At 46.9% G+C, this 23,249-nt stretch overlaps 1 protein-coding gene across 11 annotated transcripts in view; it reads left to right on the top strand.

The window, feature by feature from the left end:
• rreb1a (ras responsive element binding protein 1a) overlaps positions 1 to 23,249 on the top strand; it is a 261,578-nt gene that overhangs the window by 197,228 nt on the left and 41,101 nt on the right. For all 11 annotated transcript variants that reach the window (XM_048548295.2, XM_048548303.2, XM_059652248.1 and 8 more), the window contains 2 exons: positions 4,981 to 5,125; positions 16,668 to 16,807. In XM_048548295.2, coding sequence (XP_048404252.1) covers positions 4,981 to 5,125; positions 16,668 to 16,807 — 285 coding nt within the window. The remainder of the gene's footprint in view (positions 1 to 4,980; positions 5,126 to 16,667; positions 16,808 to 23,249) is intronic.

Here is a 23,249-nt window from a genome sequence, read left to right as displayed (position 1 = left end):
AAGAATTGATAACGCTCCGAAAGCTTGTGATTTCTGATAACTGTAACCAGGTGCCGTGTGACTTCTGACCTTGAATATAGTTGTGACTGCGCTCCTGGAGTCTCAGGAGGAGGGTGCTGAGAGCAGAGTTGAGGTAAGGATCTGTGCATGCATGAGAGTGGGACTTGTTGGAGAGAGGAGGCAGTTGGGGAATTCCCTCTGTGGACAATCCACTGCTGCCTCATACTTCACCAGCTCAAAATATCAGCTGGCCAGCCCTCTTGGGGTCCTGACCCCCATGTTGGGAAGCCCTGGATATACATGTGTACACATAGGACCTGTTATCAACATCTGTCATGTCTTTCAGTAGTACATTACCCCCCCACACCTAGCCTGTGTTGTATTTTAAATGACGTATTTTCTGAAACCGCCTTTGCCAATCACTTTTCAAACTGTTACCTCTCATTACCTCTTTATTGAAAGCAGTCTTTACTCATTTGTGTCATCAAAAACCCATTATGTTTTGAGCTGCTCCCTCGTTGCCTTCTCTCCTGGACTGAGTGTAGCTCCATCTTGTGACAGGCCAGTCCCTAGCTGGATGCCACGTTCCAACTGAGGCCAAACCCTGAGACACTTCTGCTTCTTTGCATCCGCCCTTTTGAAAAATATTTCTGCTTCTCACGGCTCTGTTGGTGGTGATGTGTTAGTGAGATTGATAGTGCATACGTTGAAACCATTACAACATGGTGAAGTGACGCTCATAATATCAACACATACTTGTTGATTTTCCTCAAATTTATCTTGGATTTATTTTGGGGCTCAACTTAACCCCATTATTTTGAGCCTGGAAATTTAAAAAGAAATCCTGGACATCTAAACAGCAGCAAAACATGATTCTGTTCATTGGTCAGCTTTAGTTGCTCATTAAGGTGTTAAAAATCTTACCCTTTGTTTCAAAGCCCTCTACGACCTTGTCCAGTCCAATCTCTGTCATCTCCTCCAGCTCTCTCTCTCTCCCCCAACCCACCTCTATCTGTTCTCTCTGGCCTCCTTAGTTTGCCTTGGTTACAATTGCTCTCCTGTGGTTGGCTGTGCCTTTTTGTTGCTGACTGGGCCCCAAGCTAAGGAATTCCCTCTGCGTACCTCTCCTCCTGCTCCTCTCCCTTCAAGATGTACCTTCCACACAAGCAGGATCTTCTGCCTCTAGGGGTTGGTGAGCTCGAAGGGATTAAACTGTGGGACAGGGGGCACACCCGAATCCCACCACCAGCACCACCTCAGCCTCCACGTCTTTGAAGACCCAGGTGTTTCCAGCTGCTACCAAGTGCCCCTGGGGCCTTGGGTCACACTATCTGAGCAGAAATCAGTTGGAGATGAGCCCTGTCACTATGCTGGATGCACCTTAGCCGCTAGCCTGCCCACAGCCTGGAGTCAACTCGGAGCCGCAATAGCAGGGGGAGCCCTCTATCCAGGGCAGTCGGAATCTGATCAAGGGACTCATGTTTTGGTAGGAGGGTGTAGTGCCCTCGCCTTTCCCTGATGCTGTCTCTCTACCAACTCCCATATGGCCACATAGAAATATTGGAACAGGAGGAGGCCATTCGGCCCATAGGGCCTGCTCTTCCATTTAATATGATCATGGCTGATCATCCAACTCAATCCCCTGTTCTCACTTTCTCCCCCATATCCTTTGATCTCTTTAGCCCTAAGAACTATATCTAACTCCTTCTTGAAAATGTTGGATGTTTTGGTCTCAGACACTTCCTGTGGTGGAGAATCCTCTGGATGAATAAGACTTTGATGTTTACAGCATAGAAAGCGACCATTCAGCCCATCGTTTCCAAATTTCTTCTTCTCTCAGTTGTAAAAGGCCTAAACAGTGACTCACAGGTATGCACACACCAGTCCTGGAGTCGCTTTGTGACTGAGGGTGGGAGACAGGGGTGTCAAAGCGTCCTTTACCACCAACAACAGCGTTGGCCTTCTCCATGATGCTGCTGAGCACAGGAGTCCCTGATTGGCGGGTAGCTCTTGCTAGGTGGGACAACACCAAACATAACAGAATTAGGCCATTCAGCCCATCAAGTCACCTCCACATTTGATCATGGCTAAGTGTTCTCAACCCTGTTCTCCTGCCTTCTCCCTGTCACCCTTGATGCCCTTTCTCATTGGGAACCTCTCAACCTCAATCTTAAATATACTCAATGACTTGGCATCCCCCCACCTTCTGCAGCAATGAGCTCCACAGAGTCAACACCCTCTAGCTGAAGAAATTCCTTCTCCTCTCAACTCTGAAGGTTGATCCCTTCACTCTGAGGCTGTGCCCTCAGCTCCTAATCTCTCCCACTAGTGGAAATATCTCCACACTCTATCCAGGTCTCTCAGTATTTTGTAAGTTTCAATCAGATCCCCACTCGTTTTCTAGACCCCATACAGTACAGATCCATGTCCTCAGCTGCTCCTCATATGACAAGCCCTTCATCCCTGGGATCATCTTTGTAAACATCCTGTGAACCCACTTCAACACCAGCACATCCTTTTTTTGGATAAGGGGCCCAAAACAGCTCACTGTATTTCAAATGTGGTCTGACCAGAGTCTAAGCAGTATATCTCTGCTGTTATATTCTAGGACTCGTGAAATGAATGTTAACACTACATTTGCCTTCCAGGATGGCACGGTGGCTCGTGGTTAGCACTGCAGCCTCACAGCACCAGGGACCCAGGTTCAATTCCAGCCTCAGGCGACCGTCTGTGTGGAGTTTGCACATTCTCCCCGTGTCTGCGTGGGTTTCCTCCGGGTGCTCCGGTTTCCTCCCACAGTTAAAAGATCATAGAATTCCTACAGTATGGAAACAGGCCATTCAGCCCAACAAGTCCACACCAAACCACAAAGCACCCACCCAGACCCATCCCCCTATAACCCATCTAATGTACAAATCCCTGAACATGACAGTGCATTGGTGCCTATACCAAACACCACCAACTCTGACTCAGGAACCTGGCACAACACGACAATAGCCAAGATGTGCAGGTTAGGTGGATTTTGGCCATGCTAAATTGCGCATAGTGTCCAGGGGTGTGTCAGTTAGGTGGTTTAGCCATGGATAGGTTAGGGGGATGAGCTTGGATGGGATGCTGTCAGGGACTTGGTGTGGATATGTTGAACGGAATGACCCATTTCCACATTGTGGGTGTTCTGTGGCTCAAAGTGCCAGCTGAACCTCCAAGTTAACCTTAAGAGAACCCTGAACTAGAACCCCTAAGTCCCTTTGTGCTATAGACTTCTAAAGCATTTCCCCATTCAGAAAAATAGTCTACGCCTTTTCTTCCTACCAAAAGTATAATCTCACACTTTCCCAGGTAGTATTCCACCTGCCACTTCTTTGCCTGCTATCCTAGCCTACCCAAGTCCTTCTGCAAGCTGCCCGCTTCCTGAACACTACCTGCCCCTCCACCTGTCTTCGGATGCCCACCCCCAGGGTCCTGATTCTGGATGAAGACCCACTTCTGGCTTTGCCAGAGTTGAATTGACAGTCAGATGGCAGGGCTTCCTGAACAGAGGCAGTGTGGGCAGATTTCTCTCCATCTGTCTTGCTGAGACACCCAGCTCCTCAATGAGGTTGTACCCAACATCTCAGTCTTTGATTTAATGTCAAATTTAGTTTCATCATGCTCCTGTAAATGTAGTAGGATGTTTAACAAGAGTAGAGACTATATAAGTATACGTTGTTGCTTTAATAGTTCTGAGAATGGAATGTAATCAGACTGCGCGACTTAGTTACCTTAATTACTATTGCCAGCTCTGACACTGATCCCTGTCTTGTTACATTTGCTGCTTTAGCGCTCTTTCTTGGGAGTGTCCCTATTTACTTGCTTTTGGAGAGGTTTCCATTTTTGGCTTCGTTTTTGAGTGTGTGCTCTGTTGTTGAGTTGTTTCATTGTCAGACAAGAAGCTCTGCATTCAGTGTGAATCCTTGTTGAGAAAACTTTCTGATTCTAGTTTCTCGTCCCGCAGAGACTGCACTGAGAAGCAGTTTCAATGGGACAAGATAAGACTTGTCGTCAAACTGGGATCCGACCAACTTTAGCTGCCCCTTCTCGATTCAGGCTCTCACTGTGGCCTGAATTACAGACCCTAGTAACAGTCCTCTGTGTCAGTGAGGCTGTGTTAGCTTCAAGTGAGCCCTCGTTAATTACTGGTGCAGCAAGAATAGATGTAGTGGTCTTGAAGACCCCAATTACCCAGGAGGAACTGGGAACCCCTATCCCAACACACAACCGTAGGCACAGACTTACACACGACCAGGGAGTCCCAAAATCCTGAAGGAGAATGAGGTTGGCTTATCAGCACGGTTCACTAGAAGCAGGTTGGGCTTTAAATCTCAGTGCTACATTATAATCTTCAAAGTGTTCAAATTATGAAGCTGAGAAAGTCTAAGCTCAGTTATATGAAGACTCAACGGGGAGGCTATAAAATTGCCAAGACTATGAATTGAAGCCGCAGTTGAATTCAGCTCTATCGAGAAGGAAGTTCTCTTCAGAGGGAGAATTGTGAAAGAGTACTTTTCAGATTAAAAGGCTTGTATTTTATCACAAATTTCAAAATTTTCAAAGTTGCAATGCATTTAAATGGTTTGGTTTATTCTATTTCTTTCTTCATTTCATTTGCATAATAAACTTTGCACATAAAACTGTGTCCGCAGCGATGTGAGTTTGTGTTTGGATAAAAGACTACTGTTGTATTGTGTGTTAGATGACTATCAGATCCTGCATATGATGAGCTGAAAGGAAAGAGGGATTCGTACCCATCTTCTAAAATTTCCGATATATCCCTGTCTGTTTTATTGTTCTGTACATTTGTCCAAACTATAGCCTCCCAGCCTACTTTGCCCCGTGAATTACTGACCTCTTGGTGATCCAGCCTCTGCTCTTGTTGTCCGGAGGAAACCTTGGCTGTGAAAGCTAGAAAGAATGTTGTAACTTGTCCTCTTGTTGTTACAGGCACATGAAGATCCACGAGAAAGAGCCTGCCAGCTCACTGGGCTCAAGTCCCCCATCTCCCACCAAACGCCGAAGACCCTCAGTCAAAAGGAAACTGAGCCAAGAAGAGGGGGAGGCGAAGGAGGAGGAATCACCCAGCAAAAAGGTACTTGCACGTCACGTGGTTTTAAAAAAGAAACCAGAGTAATGCTAAAACAAAAAAACAAATCATTGAACCCTGAGATAACAAGTTGTAGAGCTGGATGAACACTAAAGTTGTTCACACTAAACAACTGCACCTCCCAGACGTGAACCACTTCAACTCCCCCCTCCCATGTTCATCCTGGGCCTCCTGCAGTGCCACAATGATGCCCCCAACGGTTGCAAGAACAGCAACTCATCTTCCGCTTGGGAACCCTGCGGCCCAATGGTATCAATGTGGATTTCACAAGCTTCAAAATCTCCCCCTCCCCCCACTGCATCCCAAAACCAGCCAAGCTTGTCCCCCACCTCCCTAACCTGTTCTTCCTCCCACCCATCCCCTCCTTCCACATCAAGCCACACCCCCATTATCTACCTACTAACCTCATCCTGCCACCTTGACCTGTCCGTCCTCCCTGGACTGACCTACCCCCTCCCTAACTCCCCACCTACACTCACTTTTACTGGCTCCATCCCCGCCTCTTTGACCTGTGTCTCCCCTCCACCTATCTTCTCCTCTATCCATTCTTCTATCCGTCTCCCCCTCTCCTTATTTATTTCAGAAATCCCTTCCCCTCCCCCTTTTCTGAAGAAGGGTCTCGGCCTGAAACGTCAGCCTTCCTGCTCCTCTGCTTGGCCTGCTGTGTTCATCCAGCTCCACACCTTGTTATCTCGGATTCTCCAGCATCTGCAATTCCTACTATCATTGAACCCATTTGGCTTGCATGAGTCAGGACAGATACAAGAATACCAGTTTTCAGTGGAATATAAATGGGTGTTCCCTGTGAAATTCAGCATTCTTGTGTATGTCCTGATGAGGTCAAGGTGTAAAGCTTTGTCTGTTACTTTATTTTTTTCAGCAGGACCTAAACCTAATTAATATTGAACTGAAAAAGTTTGCTATTCGAGTCTTGGTCTGTAGCTACCATTAGAAGGTATCGGTTCAGTTCAAGTGATTTGCCTGAAACAGATAGCACAGAACTTCACTGTCCTGCCAGAGCAAAGTTACCACCCCCTACCCTGCTTTCTCCTCTCTCATGGTACAGGCTGCCAATATCCACCTTTGCAAAGCCGCCTGCCTCAGTCCCTCTGTCGCTAGAGCCTTCACCCATCCCTGCGTCACCTCCATGATGCCATCATTCCAGTGCTCTGCTCGGTCACCCATCTCCCACTCTCCACAAAATTAAACTCACCCAAAATTCTGCTGCCCAAGTCCAAACTCTTCAGTAGGGAGTCCTGTTCGCCCATTGCCCCTGACTAACATTGGGCCCTTGGCTAGATGTGCCTAAAAAAAAATCCATCCTAGTGGTTAAATCCAATTCCCACCTACCCCTGTCCCCATCCCTCTCCCTGTTTCCTCCTTAGGCCCCAGCAATCCTCTGGACTATCTGTACCCATCCAACTCTGCATCTTACGCTGCTCTCCTTTCCTTTTCCCAGCACTGGGGGCCACACTACCTGGGCCCTGAAATCTGGAATTTCTGCAGTACCTCCCTCTGCATCAATCTCTTCACCATTTGAACTCCTTTGGAAACCTATCACCTTGATACAACATGTTCCATTAGCCTCTTATTTCTGGGTCGCTTCCTGGGAAGGATTTTAATACTATGGCCGAAGGAAGCACCATAATAACTAAACATCAGAATTCAATGTACCTTATTTTCTTGCATTGTCTTTCATGGGATTTAGGTTTCATTGACCAGGCAAGTATTTCCTTCTGGATGTGAGTTTGCTCGCTGAGCTGGAAGGTTAGTTTTCAGACGTTTCGTCACCATTCTAGGTAACATCATCAGTGAGCCTCCGGTGAAGTGCTGGTGTGATGTCCCGCTTTCTGTTTATCTGTTTAGGTTTCATTGGGTTGGTGATGTCATTTCCTGTTCTTTTTCTCAGGGGATGGTAGATTGGCTCCAAATCAATGTGTTTGTTGATGGAGTTCCAGTTGGAATGCCATGCCTCCAGGAATTCACGTGCATGTCTCTGTTTGGCTTGTCCTAGGATGGATGTGTTGTCCCAATCAAAGTGGTGTCCTTCCTCATCTGTATGTAAGGATACTAGTGATAGTGGGGCATGTCGTTTTGTGGCTAGTTGATGTTCATGTATCCTGGTGGCTAGCTTTCTGCCTGTTTGTCCAACGTAGTGTTTGTCACAGTTCTTGCAAGGTATTTTGTAGATGACGTTCGTCTTATAATATCTTGCAAGAACTGTATCCTTACATACAGATGAGGAAGGACACCACTTTGATTGGGACAACACATCTATCCTAGGACAAGCCAAATAGAGACACATACGAGAATTCCTAGAAGCATGGCATTCCAACAGGAACTCCATCAACAAACACATTGATTTGGAGCCAATCTACCACCCTCTGAGAAAAAGAACAGGAAATGACATCACCAACCCAAGGAAACCTAACCAGATAAATAGAAAGTGGGACATAACACCAGCGCTTCACCGGAGGCTCACTGATGGTGTTACCTAGAATGGTGACGAAACGTCTGAAAACTAACCTTCCAGCTCAGCGAGCAAACTCACATCCAGAATCTCAACCTGAGCTACAAATCTTCTCAAAACTCGCAAGTATTTCCTTGCTCATCCTTGATTTCCCTTGAACTAAGTATCTTGTTAGGCCATTGCAAAAGGTATCAAGCACTGATTGGCCACACCAGGTAAGGAAGGCAGATGGCCTTCTCCAATTTAGGCACGAAGATGCATTTCTAATGACAATCATTGATAGTTGCCATAGTCACCGCTACTGAGACTACATTTCAATTCCAGACTTATCAATTGGACTTAAGCCTTGCAAGCTGCCTGTTGAGATTTGAACCTGCTTCTGTGCTGAGCATTAGTCTGGGCTCCTGGAGTGCTGGCTCATTCAGATTACCACTAGGCCACCCTCTTTCTCTAATGTAGAGAAGATTTATGAGCATGCTGCCGGTGCTGGTGGGTCTGAGTTTTGGGAAAAGATTGGGGTTGCTTTGCTTGGAGCAGTGAATTTTGAGATGGGACCTAATAAAGGTATGTACAATTATGAGGGGTGTAGATAGGGTGGAGAGAAAGGCACTTTCCCTATTAGCAGAGGGTCAATAACCATCGGACATAGACTTACGGTAAGAGACGTAGACGACCACGAGGAGAGTTGAGAATTTCTTTCGTGCAGAGCCTGGAAGCGTAGTTGAGTCTGAAACTCTTGGTAAGGCAAACCTGGTCAGGACTTATACCGTTAATGGTAAGGTCCTGAGAGTGTTGCCAAACAAAGAGAACCAAGGTGCAGATGCATAGTTCCTTGAAAATGGAGTTGCAGGTAGACAGGATGGTGAAGAAGGCATTTGGCATGCTTACCTTCATTGGCCAGAACTTTGAGTATAGGAGTCGGGAAGTCATGATGAGGCTAATTTCAGAATGCTGTGTTCAGTTCTGGTCTCCCTGCTACAGGGAGGATGTTGTTAAATATGAAAGGGTTCAAAAAAGATTTACAAAGACATTGCTAGGGTTGGAGGGTTTGAGCGATAGGAAGAGGCTGAACAGGCTGGGGCTATTTTCCCTGGACCATCAGAGGCTGAGGGGTGGACTTATGGAAGTTTATTAAATCATGAGGGGAATGGATAGGGTGACAAGACAAAGTCTTTTCCCAAGGATAGGGGAGTCCAGAAATAGAGAGCATAGGCTTAAGGTGAGAGGGAAAAGATTTAAAAGGTGTCTTTTAAAGGGCAGCTTTTTCATGCAGCGGGTGTTGCGTGTATGGAACAAGCTGTCTGGAAGTGGTTGAGGCTGGTACAATTTCAACATTTTAAAAGGCACCTGGATTGGCATATGAATAGGGAGGGATACGAGCCAAATGCTGGCAAACAGGACTAGGTCAGATTGGATGCATGGTTGGTGTGGATGAGTTGGACCGAAGGGTCTGTTTCCATGCTGTACGACTCTATATCTCCGAGAACATTTTCAGCAGAATTTAGATAATCATTTGCATAATCATAGCCTCCAGGTTGTGGACCAAGAGATGGGAAATGGCATTAACATGGTTCATTGTTTGACTGCAGGTAAGATAGGCTGATGGCCTCATTCTGAGTCTTTGAATATCCTTACCCAAGGACACCAGCCGTCACTAAGATAAAGCAAGTACACTGTGTTTGCTACAAATCTGTTGTAAGAAAGAACATGGGCTCCTCTTACTGCAGCCCCTCCATATAAATGACCTGTGAATAACTGAGCTGGCTAGATACAAAGGCAGAATTTTGCATTTTCTGGCAGTAGGTTGAGATCATCCTGCTTGATGTAAGCATTCTCATGTTTTTATAAACAATCGTAGAAAATAGAACAGGATAACCTTGGAACAGGCCCTTCAACCCACAATGTCTGTGCTGACCCTGATGCCATTCTAAACTAATCCCATCTGTCTGTACATGGTCGATATCACTGTATTCCCTTCCTGTTCATTGTCCGTCCAAATGCCTCTTAAATGTTGGTTTCATATCTAATTCTGGTCAGAAGCTTCCAATCTGGGTACTCAGAATCACTGAATAGTGAGGCACGTTGCTGAAGCTTTTTATCATCTGCTCATCAGGACACAAATGCAAGAATGCCAAATTTCAAACAAACACAACATTTTACACGACAGAAAAAGATACTGGTTGGTAGGCAAGTCAACTCTGATTGGCTGAGGTGTTGTTAGGGAGAGCACAATGGTTTCCAAACACCTGCATAAATTTTATTTAAAAGTTTGGACTTATTCCTTTTTATTTGCAGAAACCCTGTGCACCAATGTGTGTGACTTCTAGTAGGTGTGAACAAACTATGTAATGAGCTGGACTGCTTGTAAGTCGAGCTTGTGGTGCACTCAGGGTTAAGTCGCATCTGATGGTAGACATTTTGTTTTAGGCTTTTATGAGTGCAAGCTAGCTGAGCATGGTCTGCACTGTTCCTGCAGAATAAAACCAAATGGTTTTCTTTAATCAGCCTCCATCAGGTATCGCTAATGGAGCCAGTCTGAGGCAGTCCCTCATAATCACGATAAGGGAACAAAGGGCACCCCACCCTCTTTCTTGATGAATTGATTGGCATGTGCCAGGCACCGAGGAGTATTCTGCAGCTGTGTAAGGGTCAAGGTCAGTGACAGCAGGGAGCTCGCTGAGCATCAATTGTTGATCATTTACTGACTACACCCTCCTAATTTGCACCCTGAGTCTGCTCTCTGTCCTGTGCAGTGCTAATTCTATTTGTTTGCTTCAGTTTGCTGAAATGATTTCACCCAAGCTGACTGGCCTCACCCTAGTTGGCACATTCCTCGAGAAATCCAAACACCCTTGTGCTCGCTGGCTGGACAACTGGTTTGTGATGCAGAGTGATGCCAACAGCATGGGTTCAATTCCCACATCACCCGAAGTTACCATGAAGATCCTTCATTCTCAATCTCTCCTCTCACTTGGGGCCCGGTGACCCTCCAGTTGGACTGCCGCCAGTTGTCCGTCTCTAACGAGAGAGCAGTCCTCTGGTCCACTGGGCCTAGAGCAACTTTACCTTCACACTTGTGTAGCTACCTACCCCAATTACTGTGATGTTGTCTGTTGAGTGTAGTTGTTATGGAGGAACTTGACAGCCAATTCACACACAGCAAGTTCCCTCTAACAGGATTGTGGTAATGACTTTTTTTCGTGTGATGTTAAACGAAGGATAATGGATATTGGCCTGGGTATAGTTACTGTGGGATATTTTCTGGACATTGACACTGTTTCCCTATCTTCCCTTCTCTCCCCCCCCCCGCCACATTGCGCGCCGTCACTCTCTCGTTCTCCCTCTCGCTCCCTCATCCTCTCTCTCTCTCTCTCTCTCTCTCTCTCTCTCTCTCTCTCTCTTGCTATCTTGCTCACTCACTCATTCGCTTTCTCCCTCTCTCACTTTGTGGCACTCTCTCTCACACTCTCTGTCTCATTCACTCTATTTCAATCTCGCATCTCCCTATCTGTTTCCCACCCATTATTCCCAAAATAATTTAGTCAACACCCTAAAACCCCAAAATGAGCAATTTGGGATGATTGTGGATGCCCCTGAACCCACCTTGGGAGTTGGCAAAGATTAGCCTTGGCAGGGAGATTAAATGTCAGGGGACAAAGTCTGGAATTCAGAGCTATAAAGAATTCATCGTCATACTGGCACATACACACACCACTCCTTCCCCCCCACCTCGGATTGTGAGTGGAGTTGGGTTTAAGTGTCATTCCTGTCCACAGCAGTCAGTGTCCATCAACTGTCTGCTGTTAATATAAAGCCATTGACACGGCTATAGATTGAGACAGTGAGGAGAAATCTTGCCTATCTTATTGTGTTTGTAATAAAAACAAGCTGTCACATTTTGATTTTGGATAATATTAGGTTACACAGAGCAACAAAGGAAGGTGCTGTCTTCTTAAAGTGACAGCTGGGAGGTGGGAACGTTACTCTCTGCTCTGGATCCCCATCTGTCTCCCAGCAAAGCCTCGAGTTACTGTAATCTCCACAAAGTGCACAACACACGAGCTTATTCCAGTCAAGTGCTCGCAGGGAGAAGTGACCTGAACCCTTTTGGAAAACTCTGGAAACCACCAGGCCAGAAATACAAAGAGAGAATGTTGGAGAAACTCAGTAGGCCTGCCAGCATCTGTGGAGAGAGAAGCAGAATGAACGTTTCGGGTCCTGAACGACATTGTCAGGCCTGAATGAATTTGCAGCCTCCAATTTAACATTCCCCTTAGCTGGCCTGTACTGGGGTACAGGTGTCACCTTCAGCTGCTCTGTGCTTGGGTACAGTTCAGTCTGCCTCAGTGACACGCAGCTTGATCACAAGCCTCAGTGTCTGAAGCTGTCTCACCACTCAGAGCAATTTTTTTCTCCATCATGACCTTATTTCCCTCTTGTTTTCAGAGGAATCCTTTACAAAGAGAAAGATCTTGCCCCCCTCCATTCTCCAGTCAATCACTCACTATATGCCACCCCGATGTAGTGCATGCAAACCTTTTGTGGGAAAGTAGAGGGCTGTTGCAGAGCTGGACTTAAGGAGGGGCTAAGGGGACGGAGTGAGGGATTGAGACTAACAGGATTGCTCCTGAGAGGGCCAGCATTGACCTGCTGGGCCAAATGGCCTCCTTCTGTGCTGTGTGCACTCTGTGGTGAGTCTACCTTATTGAATTGCTAATAACCCACTAAAATGCAGGGGTTGGGGCTGGCAGAGGGGGAATGATGGGTGTAGTGGTAAAACCACTGGATTAGTAACACACAGGCCTGTGGAGGCTGGGGTTCAAATCCCACCATGGGCAGATTAATTAACGTAAAATCTGCAAATCTCAACAACAGCAACCATCATCAATTGTTCGTAACAGCTACCTCATTTACTGATTTTAAAAAACACAATTAATTTAGCCACATTTGCCTCATGTTGAATTGAAAGCAGACTGTGGTGAAATGTGCATCAGGTCAGTCACTTGCCATCAAAACAATGCTTTCTGTTCCTGGTGCTGCCTGACCTGTCACATTTTTGCAATCTTGTTTTTCTGTTATTAATCCCAATTCTGTGCCAAGTAGATAAATATCCTATGAAAGAAAGATTTTACATTTATACGGTGCTTTTTCAATCCACTTGGTATTCTCAAAGTGGCATTTTTTAAAGTGTTGCTGTGTCAGGAATGCAGCAGACATTTTGTACACAGCATGCTCCCACATACAGTGGTGCGACAATGACCAGATGATCTGTTTTCCCTGTGTGGTTTTGACTGAGGGGTGAACATTGATAAACAGACTGGGCTTGGCTCTTTTGACTTGAAGGTCGAGCCATGCCCAGCCAAGCCGGCTTCGGTTTAATGACTCCTCCAAAAGAATTGCACCTTTAACCCTCCGTTCCCGTGGTATCGTTCCCCATTTTCCTTTCTGTGGAACCTCGTAACTGAGGCGAGGGTGCTAGTCTATAACACAAGTGAGCTCCCTCCTGACGTTGCTGCATCACAGAACATCCTGACTAAGAGAAGCCCACTTTTACTTTGTACAGGCCTGTACTTTGAAAGGTTTGGCAGCGGAGGAACGGGCGCTGGTACAGGCAGCATGTGTGACAAAAGTGATCTGGTGGCCTGATAATGTGAGTGCTAGGGTACACACACTGCTCTGAATGTCGAGGTTGACTGGCTGCTGTGATCTTTTAAAGGGGAAGTGGGTTCTACTGAAAGATTTGACAGTTCTTCAGTTTGGGCCCGGATGTGATAGGATGCAGCTGCAGAAAGTATTGCTCAGTTGTGAGAGTGCTTTGCGTGTGGAGAGAGCCTCCAGTGACTCCACCACTTCAAAACCTTAGAGAGCAGAATAACAACTGGCAATGGATTGACAGTACAAGTTACACTCTGGCCAAGATAATAAAATGTGAGGCTGGATGAACACAGCAGGCCAAGCAGCCTCTCAGCCTGAGATGCTGCTTGGCCTGCTGTGTTCATCCAGCCTCACATTTTATTATCTTGGAATTCTCCAGCATCTGCAGTTCCCATTCTCTCTTACACTCTGGCCAGACTATTTAAAAGTGTAACATAATAAAGTGTGGAGCTGGATGAACACAGCAGGCCAAGCAGCATCTCAGGAGCACAAAAGCTGACGTTTCGGGCCTAGACCCTTCATCAGAAAAGGGGGATGGGGAGAGGGAACTGGAATAAATAGGGAGAGAGGGGGAGGCGGACCGAAGATGGAGAGAAAAGAAGATGGGTGGAGAGGACAGTATAGGTGGGGAGGTAGGGAGGGGATAGGTCAGCCCAGGGAAGATGGACAGGTCAAGGAGGCGGGATGAGGTTAGTAGGTAGGAAATGGAGGTGCGGCTTGGGGTGGGAGGAAGGGATGGGTGAGAGGAAGAACAGGTTAGTGAGGCAGAGACAGTTTGGGCTGGTTGTGTGATGCCGTGGGGGGAGGGGATGAACTGGGCTGGTTTTGGGATGTGTTGGGGGAAGGAGAGATTTTGAAACTGGTGAAGTCCACATTGATACCATGTGGCTGCAGGGTTCCCAAGCGGAATATGAGTTGCTGTTCCTGCAACCTTGCAGCTTCAAAATCTCCCCTTCCCCCACCGCATCCCAAAACCAGCCCAGTTCGTCCCCTCCCCCCACTGCACCACACAACCAGCCCAGCTCTTCCCCTCCACCCACTGCATTCCAAAACCAGTCCAACCTGTCTCTGCCTCCCTAACCTGTTCTTCCTCTCACCCATCCCTTCCTCCCACCCCAAGCCGCACCCCCAGCTACCTACTAACCTCATCCCACCTCCTTGACCTGTCCGTCTTCCCTGGACTGACCTATCCCCTCCCTACCTCCCCACGTATACTCTCCTCTCCACCTACCTTCTTTTCTCTCCATCTTCGGTCCACGTCCCCCTCTCTCCCTATTTATTCCAGAACCCTCACCCCATCCCCCTCTCTGATGAAGGGTCTAGGCCCGAAACGTCAGCTTTTGTGCTCCTGAGATGCTGCTTGGCCTGCTGTGTTCATCCAGCCGCACACGTTAGATTCTTGGATTCTCCAGCATCTGCAGTTCCCATTATCTCTATTTAAAGGTGTTCTCTGTTTAACACATGGGAGTGTTGTAAGCACACTCCCTGGCTTGCATGTCATTGAACAAAACCCCCCATCTCAGTTCCTGCAGTGCCTACTTTGACCGGCTAAAGTGTCATTATTATGAGGAGATTATGTCCCGTGCCCGATAGACGAGTGCCGAAGGATACAGTTGGAGTCTGAGCTTCACACATTTTTATTTGCAAGGAGGCACATTACAAGCATGTACCTCCAATCCCTGCAAACACAGCATAAGTCTGATCTGGTATACAGTGTCACACCTGAGTACGCACCATCTGAGTAGAGTTGCACACCCAGTGACTGTACAGTTAGTATCTATAACCTGGTTGATTTGGTATTCTGACGTTTGGACCAATGAGTGGGGCATGAGTTCATCTTGGAGATTGCTGATGTCCCAATGTTGAGAGCTGTCTCCAAGTGTAAGAGCAAGAGAAGGGGCGGATGACTCGCTGTCCAATTTGTTTTTCCTTGTTCACCCTCCCAGCCCTTAGATCCTTTATTGTCCTTTACCCCACCTCACAGCCATGTGGCAGTTATTTTCTAAGTGATTGGTTGGATGCTGGCCCATCTCCAGTACCCCACCCCGGTGATGATGCACATTGGAGTCACTGGCAGAGGGAGTGTGTTGGAAATTCCATTGGGAAACACCTTAAGTGAGGTGGTCACCTCAGCTCTGCCTCCCCGTGCTCTGAGCTGGTCTCAGTTAGCACACAGTGAGCCCTGGAGCTAAACTCGACCATGAACAGTGGGGTGTGGGTGGGGGCTGTTGTTGCTGGTGAAGGGAGGTGGTGGGGGCAATGGGGAGAATAAAATCAAGGCCATATCCCTACTTGTGCTGGGATGGAGATCTATAGCACAGAAAGGGGCACTTCAGCCCATTGAGCCTGCACCAGTCACAATTAACCACCTCACTATCCTAATTCCATTTGCCAGCACTTGGCCCACAGCCTTGGTATCGCAAGCGTACATCTAAATATTTCTTCACTGTCATGAGGGTTTCTGCCTCTACTACCCTTACAGGCAGTGAGTTCCAGATTCCTACCACCCTCTGGGTGAAAATGCGTTCCTCACATCTCCTCTAAACCTCTTGCCCCTAACCTTATACCAATGTCTCTGGCCATTGATGCCATCAAGGGGAAAGGTTTCATCCCATCTACTTTATAGGTGCTCCTCATAATTTTATATATTTATACATTATGTCTCCCCCTCAGTCTCCTGTGCTCCAAGAGAAACCACTCCAATCTCTCTCTGTCACTGAAACTCACCAGGCCAGACAACATCCTGGTAAATCTGTGCTAGACCTGAGGTGTAAACTTGATTGTGCCTCCCATGGTCAAATAGGTTCTGAGCCGTTAATGAGTATGGGTCTCAGGAGAAGAACACCTATCATGTACCCATGTCCTGAGATGGAGACCAACAACAACTGATTCCTCTTAACGACATTCCTGATACACTGACTGATCAACTCTTCTCTTTTCTCTCTCCCCTCCCTCTCTCTCTCCCTCTCTCTCTCTCTCCCTCTCTCTCTCCCTCTCTCTCTCCCTCTCTCTCTCCCTCTCTCTCTCCCTCTCTCTCTCTCTCTCTCTCTCTCTCTCTCCCTCTCTCTCTCTCTCTCCCTCTCTCTCTCCCTCTCTCTCTCTCTCTCTCTCTCTCCCTCTCTCTCTCTCCCTCTCTCTCTCCCTCTCTCTCTCTCTCTCTCCCTCTCTCTCTCCCTCTCTCTCTCTCTCTCCCTCTCTCTCTCCCTCTCTCTCTCCCTCTCTCTCTCTCTCTCCCTCTCTCTCTCCCTCTCTCTCTCCCTCTCTCTCTCCCTCTCTCTCTCTCCTCTCTCTCTCCCTCTCTCTCTCCCTCTCTCTCTCCCTCTCTCTCTCTCTCTCTCTCTCTCTCTCTCTCTCTCTCTACCCCTCTCGCTCACTCTCTCTGTGCCCCCTCCTCCTGCTCAGGTTACCCGAGAGGTTCCCTCCGACGAGGAAGAAGAGAAAAAGACCGAAGAGGTTCTTCACTGTCCGATCTGCTACAAGACTTTCATCTGCAAATATGGATTGGAGAGCCACATGGAGACCCACCCTGACTCTACCCTGAGGTAAGCCACAGCTTCTCTCCATCCTTGCCCTCCCCCAGCCCTGGCTGAGGTCCCTGAAGCCAGGATGCAAGGCCGAATGTTAGTCTTAACCCGTCCTCTCTCTCTCTCTCGCTCTCGCTGTGTGTCTGTCTCTCTCTCTCTCTCTCTCTCTTGCTGTCTCGCTATCACGTCTTGGTATCACGTATGGAGTCTGAACTGGCGTGTTGTGTCAGCCTCTGACGAAGATAGCGTGTGCGCAGCCCTCAAGCTCCCATTACCACAGTGCTAGCACTCAGGCAAGGGTCTGTTTTGCTAAACGTCTTCTCCCCGACAGGCTTGGGGCTCTAGCCCATGATTGTGTTCTTTGTTTCAGTCTCGGCAGTGCAGCTGGGACGTGGGAAACTGTTTTAAACCTCTGCCCAGCGGAGAAACTCCTGGAGTTGTGGAGCCCAGACACAGGCTGTGACGTTCAACTGGTCTCTGTCAATGTTTGTGCTCAGCATGGGGCTCTGCCAATGCTGCTGTGCCTCACACTGTCAACAGAACCTTCTGTTCAGTCGCGGCTTTCAATAGGGACACCAGGCAAAGATAAAATGGTAGCACATAGGAATGGAAGTAGGCCATTCAGCCCATCAAGCCTGCGCCGCCATTCAAAGAAATCCCTAAGGACAAAACGATTTAGAAAGCTGTGGGTACATGTAGGGGGTGAGAGACAAGGTGACACAATGGACAGGTTGGGTACAAAGGCTTCCTGTGACTGTTCTGTTTCTATCCCTTTCTCCAGCATGTTTTTGTCTGGACTTCCTCTCACATGGACTGCTGTTATTGATGTCGAGGTGATAGGCAGGCTCCGTGTTAACTCCTTCTTCATCAAAGGGGGTTGATCCTGGATTCTCTGAATCTTGCTGAACAAAGAGAGACATGTTACTGAAGTTGTCCATTATGTACTCATCGGAAGGAATACAAGAAAATGCCAAATTTCAAGCAATCCCAGCTGTTTATAGCACTGGAGAATAGGCTGCTGATTGGCTAAAACATTGCCATGGAGAAAGTGACAAATCATAGGCTTCCTCAGCACCCAGAATCTATTGAATTTATTGTAAAAGAGAGACTGTGTAATTTTTTTTAATCATCTCTTCATGTTAAAGTGCTTTACGGAAAATGAAGTTTTTTTTGTAGTATAAATTTTGGTTGTAATGTAGGAAACATAGCAGCTCATTTATATGCAGCAAGATTCCACAAATAGCAATTCCTAATGACCAGATGACGTGCTTTTAATGACATTGACAAATATTGCCCAGGACTCTCAGGATCACTTCCTGTCCTTCAAGTTAGCGTCACAGGATTTTTGATGCCCATGTGAGAGGGCAGAAGGAGCCTTTGGTTTCATATCTTATCCAAAAGGCAACACCTTTGACTGTGCGGCACTGCCTTGGTGTGGAGAGATTGTGGAAGTTCTTGCTGACCCTCCACTGTCCTTCAGTGGATACTGAGCGCACCTTTGGGCTAATCGCACAACAGGAAAAATCATTGTCAGGTGACTTTTCGGTCATGGATGTGGGATTGCAATGCCAGGGTCCCAATTCCAAAAGGAGTATCCAATCCCTATTGGACCCTGATTCTGAACGTCTGGAAATGTCAGCTTGTGTTTGTTGGTCAGTTCTAGCTTGAGGTCTGAGCATTGGGCCTCACCACATGTTGTTCCTGGATTTTGATATTTTTCCCCGTTTGATTGGCTGAAAATGTTATGTTGAATAATACGGGTGTAATCTGCTGTTCCCACCCTGCATCCCTGCATCCCCTCCCCTCACCTCAACCCACCATCGGAAATAGATTAGCTTTAAATTTAGGTTTTATTGACACGTGTGCTCAAGTACTTGAGTTCAAGAGTACAGTGAAAAATGTACACTGTTGTTATACAGCGCCATCTTGGGTACAAAATCTTAGGAGATAGATTAGGCCATTCGGCCCCTCACGCCTGCTCTGCTGCTCAGCTATATCATGGCCACTCTACTACATCGATGCCATTTTCCTGTAGCCCTTGCTTTCTTTAGCATCGAGAAATCTATCTACTCGTATCATGAGTGGACTCAATGAGTGGACCTTCACAGCCCTCCAGAGAATACTAAAGATTTACCAGCCTCCGAGAGGAGGGAGTTTCTCCTTACCTCGGTCCCACATGGTCTACTTTATATTCTGAAACTTTATCCCCTGGTTTTGGTGTACACTCCTCCCACCAGTCAGGGGAAACGTCCTTCCTCACCTACCCACTCCAACCTTGGAAGAATTTTATAGGCATCAAACAGTTATATCAACTGTTCTGGTATTCTAGCATTGAAGATATTGGTGGATATGAAGGAGAGTGTGGGGTAAATGACATTGAGCTGGAAGATTAGCGTTGACCATATGAAAATGCACAATGTGCTGGAGTGGCTGAGTGATATGCTGTTCATGTGTTGTGGGAATCAGCAACTCTGATGATCTCGGACCGAAATTACCTGTTTTATTCTTCAGAAGGGATTACAGAATGCCTTATTTGCCACCAGCATGGAAATGGCTCTGCCTGTAATAACACAGCAGGGAATCAGGAAACAGAGGAGTGAGGGCAGATTGTTTTCTGTACCTGGCAACAAATGGGTGCATTCTTTTGTCCCTCAGATGAATATAGAAGGATAGCAGGAGTAGGCCATTCAGCCCTTTGAGCCTGCTCTGCCATTCAGTATGATCATGGCTGATTTTTTATCTCAATGCCATATTCCTGCTTTCTCCCTATAGCTCTTGATGCCTTTAATGTTTTAAACATGTGTCTTTCTCTCTCTTTCTTAAATATATTAAGTGAGTTGGCCCCCACAGTCTTCCATGGTGGGGAATTCCACAGATTCAGCACCCTCAGAGTGAACAGATGTCTTCTCATATCAGTCCCGAATGGCCCTGTATTCCAAGACTGTGACTCCTGGTCTTTGATAACCCTACAAGGGGTAAAGCATTCTCTCAGCATTGACCGTGTCAGGAGCTGCTGGCTCAGAGGCAGGATACCATCCACTGTTCCTTGAGATTCCTTTGCCAACAACATGTTTCAAAGCTGAGCGGGGATCATGCAATGCTGGCATTAGATTTGAGAACACGGCGAGTTGGTAAAGCTTCTTCCTGCAGTGTTGTAGAGATCATTTCCCTCCAGTCCTCGTGACTGAGTTCTTGCTTTTCCCAGTGTAGACACTATCACGCAATCGCAGATCTTTAAAAAAGAATCAAATACTGTTTTCTAAAAGTAGCATGTAATGGGGGATAGTGCTTGTGGCAGAAATGTCACTGAGCGGGCGACCCAGCAAACAGGCTAATGTTCTGGGATAGGGGTTTGAATCCCACCAGTGGAGTGAGTGGAATTTAAGTTCAATTAATTAACATTCTGGAATTGCAAGCTAGTTTCATGGTCACCGTGCCTGAGATAGTCTGTGCTTGGTGTGAAAACTCATCTGCTTTACTAATTTTCTTCAGGGGAAGAAGTTGGGCCTACATGTGACTCCAGAACCAAAGCTTCAGGGTTGACTGTTATGGGGAGGAGTTGGCCTAGAGGAATTATCGTTAGACTGTTAATCCAGAGACCCAGGTAATGTTGTGGGGAGCCGGTTTCCAGTCCCGCCATTGGCAGATGGTCGAATTTGATTTCAGTGAAAAATTTGGAATTAAGAGCCTAACAATGAAACAATTGTCAGGAAAAAATCCACTAATGTCCTTTAGGGAAGAAAACTGCCATCCTCACCTGGTCGAGCCTCCATGTGACTTCAGACCCACAACACTCTACCCTCTGAGCAAATGGGGATAGATAATAAATGCTGGTCTAGCCAGTGACCTCCCGCATCCCATGAACAAATTAAAAAAGATGTCCTTTTAAAATGGCCAAGCAAGCCATTCATTTCAAGGGAAATGAGGCATGGACATCAACTACTGGCCTTGTCTACAAGGCCAGGAGCAAACTGGGGTGTGGGTCCTGAGTCTTGCCAATGATGGCTAACCACCAGCACTTTGTCACCACCACTTTAGAAATCCTGCTACACTGAAGACCAAGTGTCACACGCTTAATAAGCACTGTTTGTGGTAAAGTTACCCATTCTGACATTAATAGGGTGACACTAATCTTTTTTTCTTTGTTCTTTCATGGGATGTGGATCTGAAGTCACATATAGGCCAGACCAGACAAGGTAAGAACGGCAGATTTCCTTTCATAAAGGAGCCAGCTAGGGCTTTACACCAATTAATGATCGCTATTATTATTGAATCCAATTTATATTTCAGATTTTTATTGAATCCCAATTCCACCATCTGCAATGGCGGGATTCAAACTTGTGTCCCTGGAGCATTAGGCTTAGCCTCTGGATTCATAGATCCATTGATATTACGCCAACATTGCCTCATACACCTTATTTTCTTGGTTCTCTCACAGGATGTGGGTGTCCCCGGCTAGGCCAGCATCTGTTGCCTGTCTCTAATGCCCAGAGGGTAATTATGACTCAGCCATTTGTTGGTGTGGGTCTGGGAGTCATGTGTAGGCCAGAAATGGGTAAGGGCAGCAGATTTCCTTCCTTAAACGGCATCTGTGAACTAAATGGTGTTTTTACAACAATTGACAGTGGTTAATTCCAGATTTTTACATAATTTCCCTTCCTCCATCTGCCATGATGGGTTTCGAACCCATGTCCACAGAACCTTGCCAACACCACCTTCCCGTAAGATCCCTCTTGGATGTTGGAATGAGAGAGGTCGTACTGCTTCAAGTGATTATTCTTTTCCCTGTTAGAAACATTCCTCTTCTGCTGGCTCTCTGACCTGGACTTTCCTGGGGAATTGGGCCAAGGCTGTGGGTCTGTGTATCTCCACGCTAGAGAGTGTAGCAGTTTCAGCAACTCTACCACGCTGCAATAGAAGGGGCTTTTTAGCTGTAGAAAGACCATATTAGCAGCAGGTCACCACTGGAGGCAGAATGGGATGTTCCTGACATGCCCTGATTGCCCAGTCTGCATGGCCAGAGCAGCGTTTTTAATTCTTGATTCTCAGCTGAAGATGTACAAGCACAAGTTTTCTGCCTCCTTCCCCCTACCGTGTGGACTGATGTATATGTTGCTGCTCAGAACTGCCCAGCAGCATGTTTTCAAAGCTCAATGGACAATTAGAGTACAAGCAAGTCCACACAGGGGTACCTCAAGGATTTATCACAGATATTCACTTTCTGAATTCTTTCATGGGAAGTGAGCATCACTGGCTAAGCATCACTTACTGCCTGTCCCTAGTTGCCTTTGAGAAGGTGGTGGTGAAGGAGCAAATTACTGCAATCTGAACTGAAAACAAAAGATGCTGGAGATCTCAGCTGGAGAACCATCTGAAGCGTCTTGATCCCCTGCAGTCCATATGCTGAAGGTAGACACATTTTGAGAGATTTCCAGGGTTTTACCCAGCAGCTCTGAGGGAACAGCAATATGTTGGTCAGGATGGTCAGCAACTTGAAGGGGAGCTGGCAGGCGGTGGTGTTCCCATGTATCTGCTGCCCTTATCCTTTTCTTGGTAGGCATCATACATTTGAAAGGTGCTGTCTAAGAACCCTGAGTGAATTACCACAGTGCATCTTGTAAGTTGCACAGTGGCAGCATTGTATACATCACTTGTAGATGGAGTGAATTTTGATATTGATCTTCTTGAGTGCTGTTGGAGTTGTACCCATCCAAGCAAGTGAGGAGAATTTCGTCACACTCCTGACTTGTGTCTTGGAGATAGCGGACAGGCTTTGGGAAGTCAGGAGTGAATTATTTGCTGTAGTATTCCCAACCCCTGACCTGCTCTTGTAGCCGCTGTGTTTGTCGGGTGAATCCAGTTCAGTTTCTTTACCAGTGATAAGCCCCAGGATGTCGATAGTGGGGGATTCAGTGATGGTAATATCTTTGGATGACACGGGGGTTAAGTTCTGCCCTATAATAGAATGCCTATTTTGTGGAAGCAGGTCATTCAGCCCATCAAGTCCACCCTGACCCTCTGAAGAGCATCCCAACCCTCTACCCTAAAGCCCTGCATTTCCCATGGCTAAACTACTTGGCCTACATATCCCTGGATACTACGGGCAATTTAGCTTGGCCAGTCTGACTAATCTGGCCATCTTTGGACAGGGCACCCAGCAGGAGCCCCTGCAGACACGGAGAGAATGTGAAAACTCCACACAGACAGTTTCCCGAATCTGGAATTGAGTGAGAGTAAGGTAGCAGTGTTAACCATTAAGCTGCTGTGCTGCCCTGTTGTTGGTGACAGTCATTGCCTGGCAATGGTGTGGCACAAAGATATAACTCTTACAGAATCATAGACTTAAACAACAGCAGAAGCCATGTGCTTCATCAGAGGCAGCTTGCTTCAAGTGATACATAGCTCATCCAACTCTGTTGCCCCCTGTTCACAGCCCTTTATCTACTGAATTGGAGAGTAC

This window comes from Stegostoma tigrinum, chromosome 2 (assembly GCF_030684315.1).
Source record: "Stegostoma tigrinum isolate sSteTig4 chromosome 2, sSteTig4.hap1, whole genome shotgun sequence".
NCBI classification, from domain to species: Eukaryota; Metazoa; Chordata; class Chondrichthyes; order Orectolobiformes; family Stegostomatidae; genus Stegostoma; species Stegostoma tigrinum.
This window is presented reverse-complemented; position numbering and strand designations above follow the sequence as displayed.